The 12205-nt window shown below is 43.0% G+C and overlaps 1 protein-coding gene across 1 annotated transcript in view; it reads right to left on the bottom strand.

The window, feature by feature from the left end:
• Positions 1–569: 569 nt before the first annotated feature.
• The window catches only part of GIPC2 (GIPC PDZ domain containing family member 2), a 93610-nt gene continuing 81974 nt past the window's right edge, over positions 570–12205 (bottom strand). Inside the window, exon 6 of the mRNA XM_069738336.1 lies at positions 570–2528. Coding sequence (XP_069594437.1) covers positions 2377–2528 — 152 coding nt within the window. The 3' untranslated portion in view covers positions 570–2376. The remainder of the gene's footprint in view (positions 2529–12205) is intronic.

Raw genomic sequence — 12205 nt, 5'->3', positions numbered from 1 at the left:
ATAATACTGCTCCCTATGTACAAGAATATAACTACTATAATACTGCCCCTATGTACAAGAATATAACTACTATAATACTGCTCCTATGTACAAGAATATAACTACTATAATACTGCCGCTATGTACAAGAATATAACTACTATCACTGAATTTGGATCCGTTTTCCCTTTTGTATAGTATAACATACCGTAAGTCTCACTAGTAATAGTTAGCGGTTTAGTTGCATATTTTGATTGCTAACTCTACGGGTCGCCAGTACAAACTCTACAGTAGTGTAAAGCAGTTTTCATCAAAAATTGTGATTTCTACAATTTTCCACATTTAAAGCTCTATGTGCCTAGAGGTAATTTTGTGTATGTAACGTGTTTATAATCAACATTATAATGAAGTATTATTTTTCTTGTGCTGTGACGTTTCTATAAACTTGCAGGATCCCCACAGCTCGGTGTGACAAAGTGATCCAATGTGAGCTGCTTGGAAAGTTTTACTCCTGAAACTTCACTGAAATTATCGAATAGACTTCATCCGACACGCAATACTCTTGTTTTTAACAAAATTCCACCAAATCGCCATGTTTATATTTTTTTTATTAGTTTTGGTCATGTTCCAACAAAAATATATAACTTAATATTTCAAGCAATGATTTATACAAATGAAAATCAGGTAAAACAGTGAATCTGTGACATAAGTGTCAGATGATGACAAAACCGCTGTAAGGCTAAGTGCACACGTAAGAAAAGAGGTGCAGAATTTTCTGCAAAAAATCCGCATCTCCTGGCAGAATCCGCAGCCGCGGATTTGCCGTGGTTTTATGCGGATTTTGTGCGGTTTTTATGCGCAATTGATGCGGATTTTGTGCAGCTTTTCTGCGGTTTTTGCCACTGCGGATTTTTAACATGGAGGGGTGCAGAAACGCTGCAGATCCCCACAAAAGAAGTGACATGCACTTCTTTGAAATCCGCAGCAATTCCGCACTGATTTTTCCGCACAGCTTTTTTTTTACCCCATTGATTTATATTGTACTGTACATCACAGTGCGGATCTGCAGCGTTTCTGCGTGGAAAAATCTGCTGCGGATCCGCAGTAAATCCGCATCGTGTGCACATAGCCTTAAGAAGCTTTCCAGGAATATCTATTGATTACCTATCCTGACCAGTGGTCTACAAGCTGTGCTGCTCCACCTGATCCCCAGGATCCCCGCTGATGACCTGTCCTTGTCGGTGATCAGGGGAGATCCTCCCGCCTTTATTGGTGCTGATCAGTTACAGTCTTGGGGTTTGGACCATTTCAATCTCACTTTTGGGCCTTTTAGGCTATCAATTAATAGTTCTGGAAAATCCCTTTAATGATGTCTGGTGTTCGTGAATCATATACACTCTAAAACAAAAAAAAAACAACAAATTTTGTTGGATGATTTTTAGGTATTTGTGTATAAAATATCTACATATAAAATTTCATCTTTCCTTCTCCACTTAAAGGTAGCACTTCATTAGAAAATTTGGATCCATGGGAAAAACTGTGCTATGCTGAGTACAGGGCCTAAAGAGGTGGTGCAAGACAAAAAATACAGAAAAATCTTTGATTTACGCCCCAGACCCTCAGGAACACAGCAAAATAGTTCTGGGACATAGTGCACCGGCGCATGCGCACTAATGCTTTTCGGCTTTGCCCGCAGTTGGGCAAAGCATACTGCTCGTGCACAAGGCAAGACTGCCTTGCGCAGGCGTGTACTACGGAGGACAGAGAATGAACTTCAATCCAATATTGCAGCCAGCATGCAGCCAGCGGGTAAGGAAAGGGTGAATCAAACACCCAAAAACCCCGCCTCCATGGCTGAAGATTGTTCCCTCCAAATTCAGGTGACAGTGTCCCTTTAAGTAAAAAATAACCTGTCCCCCAACGTCATGTGCTCTCCTGCAACCTGTATAGTTTTCAACCACAACATTCAGCTGTGTTTTCACTCGCCCAATATCCTGCACCGCATGCATCCATGGGTTGGGCTGCTATTACATAGGAGCGACACTGAAGTGGATGGAGCTGAGCTGCAATACCATTCTCAGCCTGTGGACAGGAGTGGTGCTGTTTTTTGGATGAAGGCGACTATGTTTTTCTCTATACATTGAGTGTGTGCCAATGTGGACATGCCCACTAAGAAGTATGTACATGAGTGGTAGCGGTGGTCACACGTGGAGCCTGCAGTCACAGGTCAGAAGTGCAGTTTATTCCTAGAGACATACGGTATGTACAAATATAAACTTTGGTTTTGTGGAATTAGTGGATCCTCCGCATTTCCCGGTGGGACGCGATTATAAAATTATCATCACAGTCATGCGCTCAGCAGTAATTAAACTTGATTGGAAATGTTGGGTTTTCACGTTAAAGACGTCCTTGTTTCGCATCTCCGATCGCTCCCCAGACATCAAAGACAAACTCGTCAGGAAAAGCAAAGTCTCCGAGGGCTTCATCTAAGGCCACCGCAAACTCGTCCGGATTATTCTTGTCCCGTCCGGCTTCCACCATGGTCGCAGCTGAGGATGAAAAGTAGAAAGAAAAAAAAAAACACATTACAAAAATACATGGAATATATATAAAACATAAAAAGGGGAAAATAAAAAGTTATAAACACTCATAACACACGATTCATTATTGCACTTGTGCCTGTTTTTTGTCTATTTTTTTTTTCTTTTTTTGTTTTATTTCTGTTTTTTGTAATCCAGACATTCAAAGACAATTCAATAGTTAGGACTTTTTAAAAAGTTTCAAAATTTGGGCACAAATGTATTCCAGGACCACACCACCTAGAGTGATTTTTTTTTTTCCATATGTCAAAAATGTGGGCACAAATAAAAGAGTTGCCATTAACATTTTTAACAGATTGTTTAAATGTAAAAAGGAACAAAGATAAAAGACAAAAATAAAGAGCATTTTTGGTTGTGCGCCAAATTTATAAACGCCAATGTGTTATATTAAAGAACTCGGTGCTACAAATGGCAACAAATACCACAAAAAGGAAAGTGACTTAAAATAAAGAGGTGATGATGTGTCCTTCATTTTATGTTTTCTTATTTTTTTCATGAATGGCTGACCACTAGGTGGCAGTGTTTTGCTGCAGTGTACCTATGGCGCGTCTTACTGCAGCCAATCAGCCATAGTACGGTATAAATACAGCAGATTGTGCATTTATTAGTGATGTATCCAATGATTGTCGTCTAGTCCCATACAGTCACTGTGAAATGTGTCATCTGCGCTACATTTAGCAGAAGAAAGACCAGCGATGACCTCGCTTGTAGTAATATCCATTAATCTTACAGGAAAAACTGGATTTCGTAGAGGTAACATGAACTCCACCATAATGATGAGACCCGGATAGCTCACATGGAGGATAAAGTGCCCTTGAGTTTCCAGAAATAGTGAAGAGGCGCAAAATACTGTTATGTAGATACGAGCGATAACTAATGTAATAAGCAATGGTATCACATAGGACGCCCACACAGGAACAGCGAAGAGCCACAGAACACGTCTGCGGCCTATGTAATACTGATGTGTACCGCAGTCATAGTACCGCCATCATTCATACAGCCGCACAGAACCTACATAGTCCCCCCATGTAATGCCACCGTACATAGCTCACTGGATATCAGTGTACACAGGCCACGTATCACCGCCATATACAGCCCATATAATGCCAATCTACAGGCCTTGTAATACTGTCACACATAAAGCACACAATGCCACTATACACAGCCCATGTAACACCACCACATATAGGCAATGTAATACTACCAAACATGGCCTGTGTAATACTGTCCTATACAGAACAAATAATGCCACTATACACCTCCCATGTAATACCACCAGATACAGCTTACATCATACTGGCATAGGTGACATGATACCACCATACACAGTCCATATAATTTCACCATATCTAGCCCACATAATACCGTTCTTCACAGTTAACTTATATACAGGCCTCCTAATAAAACCACATATAGCCCATGTAATACTGCTGAACACAGACATCATAAAGCCGCCATACACTGCCTTTCGTACAAGTCAGACAGCCTGCATAATACTGTCATACACAGACCATGTAATACCAAGTCATATAGCCTGCATAATACTGTCATACACAGCCCATGTAATACCAAGTCATACAGCCTGCATAATACTGTCATACACAGCCCATGTAATACCAAGTCATACAGCCTGCATAATACTGTCATACACAGCCCATGTAATACCAAGTCATACAGCCTGCATAATACTGTCATACACAGCCCATGTAATACCAAGTCATACAGCCTGCATAATACTGTCATACACGGCCCATGTAATACCAAGTCATACAGCCTGCATAATACTGTCATACACAGCCCATGTAATACCAAGTCATACAGCCTGCATAATACTGTCATACACGGCCCATGTAATACCAAGTCATACAGCCTGCATAATACTGTCATACACAGCCCATGTAATACCAAGTCATACAGCCTGCATAATACTGTCATACACAGCCCACGTAATACCAAGTCATACAGCCTGCATAATACTGTCATACACAGCCCACGTAATACCAAGTCATACAGCCTGCATAATACTGTCATACACCCATGTAATACCAAGTCATACAGCCTGCATAATACTGTCATACACAGCCCATGTAATACCAAGTCATACAGCCTGCATAATACTGTCATACACAGCCCATGTAATACCAAGTCATACAGCCTGCATAATACTGTCATACACAGCCCATGTAATACCAAGTCATACAGCCTGCATAATACTGTCATACACAGCCCATGTAATACCAAGTCATACAGCCTGCATAATACTGTCATACACAGCCTATGTAATACCAAGTCATACAGCCTGCATAATACTGTCATACACAGCCCATGTAATACCAAGTCATACAGCCTGCATAATACTGTCATACACAGCCCATGTAATACCAAGTCATACAGCCTGCATAATACTGTCATACACGGCCCATGTAATACCAAGTCATACAGCCTGCATAATACTGTCATACACCCATGTAATACCAAGTCATACAGCCTGCATAATACTGTCATACAAAGCCCATGTAATACCAAGTCATACAGCCTGCATAATACTGTCATACACAGCCCATGTAATACCAAGTCATACAGCCCGCATAATACTGTCATACACCCATGTAATACCAAGTCATACAGCCTGCATAATACTGTCATACAAAGCCCATGTAATACCAAGTCATACAGCCTGCATAATACTGTCATACACGGCCCATGTAATACCAAGTCATACAGCCTGCATAATACTGTCATACACCCATGTAATACCAAGTCATACAGCCTGCATAATACTGTCATACAAAGCCCATGTAATACCAAGTCATACAGCCTGCATAATACTGTCATACACAGCCCATGTAATACCAAGTCATACAGCCTGCATAATACTGTCATACACCCATGTAATACCAAGTCATACAGCCTGCATAATACTGTCATACAAAGCCCATGTAATACCAAGTCATACAGCCTGCATAATACTGTCATACACGGCCCATGTAATACCAAGTCATACAGCCTGCATAATACTGTCATACACCCATGTAATACCAAGTCATACAGCCTGCATAATACTGTCATACAAAGCCCATGTAATACCAAGTCATACAGCCTGCATAATACTGTCATACACGGCCCATGTAATACTAAGTCATACAGCCTGCATAATACTGTCATACACAGCCCATGTAATACCAAGTCATACAGCCTGCATAATACTGTCATACACAGCCCATGTAATACCAAGTCATACAGCCTGCATAATACTGTCATACACAGCCTATGTAATACCAAGTCATACAGCCTGCATAATACTGTCATACACAGCCCATGTAATACCAAGTCATACAGCCTGCATAATACTGTCATACACAGCCCATGTAATACCAAGTCATACAGCCTGCATAATACTGTCATACAAAGCCCATGTAATACCAAGTCATACAGCCTGCATAATACTGTCATACACAGCCTATGTAATACCAAGTCATACAGCCTGCATAATACTGTCATACACAGCCCATGTAATACCAAGTCATACAGCCTGCATAATACTGTCATACACAGCCCATGTAATACCAAGTCATACAGCCTGCATAATACTGTCATACAAAGCCCATGTAATACCAAGTCATACAGCCTGCATAATACTGTCATACACAGCCTATGTAATACCAAGTCATACAGCCTGCATAATACTGTCATACACAGCCTATGTAATACCAAGTCATACAGCCTGCATAATACTGTCATACACAGCCCATGTAATACCAAGTCATACAGCCTGCATAATACTGTCATACACCCATGTAATACCAAGTCATACAGCCTGCATAATACTGTCATACAAAGCCCATGTAATACCAAGTCATACAGCCTGCATAATACTGTCATACACAGCCCATGTAATACCAAGTCATACAGCCTGCATAATACTGTCATACACCCATGTAATACCAAGTCATACAGCCTGCATAATACTGTCATACAAAGCCCATGTAATACCAAGTCATACAGCCTGCATAATACTGTCATACACAGCCCATGTAATACCAAGTCATACAGCCTGCATAATACTGTCATACACAGCCCATGTAATACCAAGTCATACAGCCTGCATAATACAGTCATACACAGCCCATGTAATACCAAGTCATACAGCCCGTATAATACTGTCATACACAGCCCATGTAATACCAAGTCATACAGCCTGCATAATACTGTCATACAAAGCCCATGTAATACCAAGTCATACAGCCTGCATAATACTGTCATACACAGCCCATGTAATACCAAGTCATACAGCCCGTATAATACTGTCATACACAGCCCATGTAATACCAAGTCATACAGCCTGCATAATACTGTCATACAAAGCCCATGTAATACCAAGTCATACAGCCTGCATAATACTGTCATACACAGCCTATGTAATAACAAGTGATACAGCCTGCATAATACTGTCATACAAAGCCCATGTAATACCAAGTCATACAGCCTGCATAATACTGTCATACAAAGCCCATGTAATACCAAGTCATACAGCCTGCATAATACTGTCATACAAAGCCCATGTAATACCAAGTTATACAGCCTGCATAATACTGTCATACACAGCCCATGTAATACCAAGTCATACAGCCTGCATAATACTGTCATACAAAGCCCATGTAATACCAAGTCATACAGCCTGCATAATACTGTCATACACAGCCTATGTAATACCAAGTCATACAGCCTGCATAATACTGTCATACACAGCCCATGTAATACCAAGTCATACAGCCTGCATAATACGGTCATACACAGCTCATGTAATACCAAGTCATACAGCCTGCATAATACTGTCATACACAGCCTATGTAATACCAAGTCATACAGCCTGTATAATACTGTCATACACAGCCCATGTAATACCAAGTCATACAGCCTGCATAATACTGTCATACAAAGCCCATGTAATACCAAGTTATACAGCCTGCATAATACTGTCATACACAGCCCATGTAATACCAAGTCATACAGCCTGCATAATACTGTCATACAAAGCCCATGTAATACCAAGTTATACATAGTAACATAGTTAGTAAGGCCGAAAAAAGACATTTGTCCACCCAGTTCAGCCTATATTCCATCATAATAAATACCCAGATCTACGTCCTTCTACAGAACCTAATAATTGTATGATACAATATTGTTCTGCTCCAGGAAGACATCCAGGCCTCTCTTGAACCCCTCTGTTATGGCTGGCAATCAGGCAACACAGCGTGCAGTAATCAGCGCACATACAGAGATCTGGCAATAACCAAAAACAATAGGACGAGCTCTGAGACGTGGAATCTCTGTAGACTGCAGTACTTGATCTATCCTCACACAACTATAAGCAGCAGTGGATTGCGCCTAACAACTACCTATGCAACTCGGCACTGCCTGAGGAGCTGACTAGCCTGAAGATAGAAATACAAGCCTGACTTACCTCAGAGAAATACCCCAAAGGAATAGGCAGCCCCCCACATATAATGACTGTTAGCAAGATGAAAAGACAAACGTAGGAATGAAATAGATTCAGCAAAGTGAGGCCCGATATTCTAGACAGAGCGAGGATAGCAAAGAGAACTATGCAGTCTACAAAAAACCCTAAAACGAAAACCACGCAAAGGGGCAAAAAGACCCACCGTGCCGAACTAACAGCACGGCGGTGCACCCCTCTGCTTCTCAGAGCTTCCAGCAAAAGACAATAGCAAGCTGGACAGAAAAATAACAGAAAACAAACTAGAAGCACTTATCTAGCAGAGCAGCAGGCCCAAGGAAAGATGCAGTAGCTCAGATCCAACACTGGAACATTGACAAGGAGCAAGGAAGACAGACTCAGGTGGAGCTAAATAGCAAGGCAGCCAACGAGCTCACCAAAACACCTGAGGGAGGAAGCCCAGAGACTGCAATACCACTTGTGACCACAGAAGTGAACTCAGCCACAGAATTCACAACAGTACCCCCCCCTTGAGGAGGGGTCACCGAACCCTCACCAGAACCCCCAGGCCGACCAGGATGAGCCACATGAAAGGCACGAACAAGATCTGGGGCATGGACATCAGAGGCAAAAACCCAGGAATTATCTTCCTGAGCATAACCCTTCCATTTGACCAGATACTGGAGTTTCCGTCTAGAGACACGAGAATCCAAAATCTTCTCCACAATATACTCCAATTCCCCCTCCACCAAAACAGGGGCAGGAGGCTCCACAGATGGAACCATAGGTGCCACGTATCTCCTCAACAACGACCTATGGAATACATTATGTATGGAAAAGGAGTCTGGGAGGGTCAGACGAAAAGACACCGGATTGAGAATCTCAGAAATCCTATACGGACCAATAAAACGAGGTTTAAATTTAGGAGAGGAAACCTTCATAGGAATATGACGAGAAGATAACCAAACCAAATCCCCAACACGAAGTCGGGGTCCCACACGGCGTCTGCGATTAGCGAAAAGCTGAGCCTTCTCCTGGGACAAGGTCAAATTGTCCACTACCTGAGTCCAGATCTGCTGCAACCTGTCCACCACAGAATCCACACCAGGACAGTCCGAAGACTCAACCTGTCCTGAAGAGAAACGAGGATGGAACCCAGAATTGCAGAAAAATGGAGAGACCAAGGTAGCCGAGCTGGCCCGATTATTAAGGGCGAACTCAGCCAACGGCAAAAATGACACCCAATCATCCTGGTCAGCGGAAACAAAACATCTCAGATATGTTTCCAAGGTCTGATTGGTTCGTTCGGTCTGGCCATTAGTCTGAGGATGGAAGGCCGAGGAGAAAGATAGGTCAATGCCCATCCTACCACAAAAGGCTCGCCAGAACCTCGAGACAAACTGGGAACCTCTGTCAGAAACAATATTCTCAGGAATGCCATGTAAACGAACCACATGCTGGAAGAACAAAGGCACCAAATCAGAGGAGGAAGGCAATTTAACCAAGGGCACCAGATGGACCATTTTAGAAAAGCGATCACAGACCACCCAAATGACCGACATTTTTTGAGAAACGGGAAGGTCAGAAATGAAATCCATCGAAATATGTGTCCAAGGCCTCTTCGGGACCGGCAAGGGCAAAAGCAACCCACTGGCACGTGAACAGCAGGGCTTAGCCCTAGCACAAATTCCACAGGACTGCACAAAAGCACGCACATCCCGTGACAGAGATGGCCACCAGAAGGATCTAGCAACCAACTCCCTGGTACCAAAGATTCCTGGATGACCGGCCAGCACCGAACAATGAAGTTCAGAGATAACTTTACTAGTCCACCTATCAGGGACGAACAGTTTCTCGGCCGGACAACGATCAGGTTTATTAGCCTGAAATTTCTGCAACACTCTCCGCAAATCAGGGGAGATGGCAGACACAATGACTCCTTCCTTGAGGATACTCGCCGGCTCAGATAACCCCGGAGAGTCGGGCACAAAACTCCTAGACAGAGCATCCGCCTTCACATTTTTAGAGCCCGGAAGGTATGAAATCACAAAATCAAAACGAGCAAAAAATAACGACCAACAGGCCTGTCTAGGATTCAAGCGCTTGGCAGACTCGAGATAAGTCAAGTTCTTATGATCAGTCAATACCACCACGCGATGCTTAGCACCCTCAAGCCAATGACGCCACTCCTCGAATGCCCACTTCATGGCCAGCAACTCTCGGTTGCCCACATCATAATTACGCTCAGCAGCAGAAAATTTCCTGGAAAAGAAAGCACATGGTTTGAACACTGAGCAACCAGAACCTCTCTGTGACAAAACCGCCCCTGCACCAATCTCAGAAGCATCAACCTCGACCTGGAACGGAAGAGAAACATCAGGTTGACACAACACAGGGGCACAGCAAAAACGACGCTTCAACTCCTGAAAAGCTTCCACGGCAGCAGAAGACCAATTAACCAAATCAGCACCCTTCTTGGTCAAATCGGTCAATGGTCTGGCAATGCTAGAAAAATTACAGATGAAGCGACGATAAAAATTAGCAAAGCCCAGGAATTTCTGCAGACTTTTTAGAGATGTCGGCTGAGTCCAATCCTGGATGGCCTGAACCTTAACCGGATCCATCTCGATAGTAGAAGGGGAAAAGATGAACCCCAAAAATGAAACTTTCTGCACACCGAAGAGACACTTTGATCCCTTCACGAACAAGGAATTAGCACGCAGTACCTGGAAAACCATTCTGACTTGCTTCACATGAGACTCCCAATCATCTGAGAAGATCAAAATGTCATCCAAGTAAACAATCAAGAATTTATCCAGATACTCACGGAAAATGTCATGCATAAAAGACTGAAAAACAGATGGAGCATTGGCAAGTCCGAACGGCATCACCAGATACTCAAAATGACCCTCGGGCGTATTAAATGCCGTTTTCCATTCATCTCCCTGCCTGATTCTCACCAGATTATACGCACCACGAAGATCAATCTTAGTAAACCAACTAGCCCCCTTAATCCGAGCAAACAAGTCAGAAATCAATGGCAAGGGATACTGAAACTTAACAGTGATCTTATTAAGAAGGCGGTAATCAATACACGGTCTTAGCGAACCATCCTTCTTGGCTACAAAAAAGAACCCTGCTCCCAATGGTGACGACGATGGGCGAATATGTCCCTTCTCCAGGGACTCCTTCACATAACTGCGCATAGCGGTGTGTTCAGGTACGGACAAATTAAATAAACGACCCTTAGGGAATTTACTACCAGGAATCAAATCGATAGCACAATCACAATTCCTATGCGGAGGTAGGGCATCAGACTTGGACTCTTCAAATACATCCTGAAAGTCCGACAAGAACTCTGGGATGTCAGAAGGAATGGATGACGAAATAGACAAAAATGGAACATCACCATGTACTCCCTGACAACCCCAGCTGGTTACCGACATAGAGTTCCAATCCAATACTGGATTATGGGTTTGTAGCCATGGCAACCCCAACACGACCACATCATGCAAATTATGCAGTACCAGAAAGCGAATAACTTCCTGATGTGCAGGAGCCATGCACATGGTCAGCTGGGCCCAGTACTGAGGCTTATTCTTGGCCAAAGGTGTAGCATCAATTCCTCTCAACGGAATAGGACACCGCAAAGGCTCCAAGAAAAATCCACAACGTTTAGCATAATCCAAATCCATCAGATTCAGGGCAGCGCCTGAATCCACAAACGCCATGACAGAATACGATGACAAAGAGCACATTAAGGTAATGGACAAAAGGAATTTGGACTGTACAGTACCAATAACGGCAGAGCTATCGAACCGCCTAGTGCGTTTAGGACAATTAGAAATAGCATGAGTAGAATCACCACAATAGAAACACAGTCTGTTCAGACGTCTGTGTTCTTGCCGTTCTACTTTAGTCATAGTCCTGTCGCACTGCATAGGCTCAGGTTTACTCTCAGGCAGTACCGCCAGATGGTGCACAGATTTACGCTCGCGCAAGCGACGACCGATCTGAATGGCCAAGGACATAGACTCATTCAAACCAGCAGGCATAGGAAATCCCACCATTACATCCTTAAGAGCTTCAGAGAGACCCTTTCTGAACAAAGCCGCTAGTGCAGATTCATTCCACAGAGTGAGTACTGACCATTTCCTAAATTTCTGAC

The sequence above is a fragment of the Ranitomeya imitator genome, chromosome 8 (genome assembly GCF_032444005.1).
Source record: "Ranitomeya imitator isolate aRanImi1 chromosome 8, aRanImi1.pri, whole genome shotgun sequence".
In the NCBI taxonomy this organism is placed as follows: domain Eukaryota; kingdom Metazoa; phylum Chordata; class Amphibia; order Anura; family Dendrobatidae; genus Ranitomeya; species Ranitomeya imitator.
Note: the sequence above shows the minus strand (reverse complement) of the source record. Positions and strands in the feature narration are given on the sequence as shown.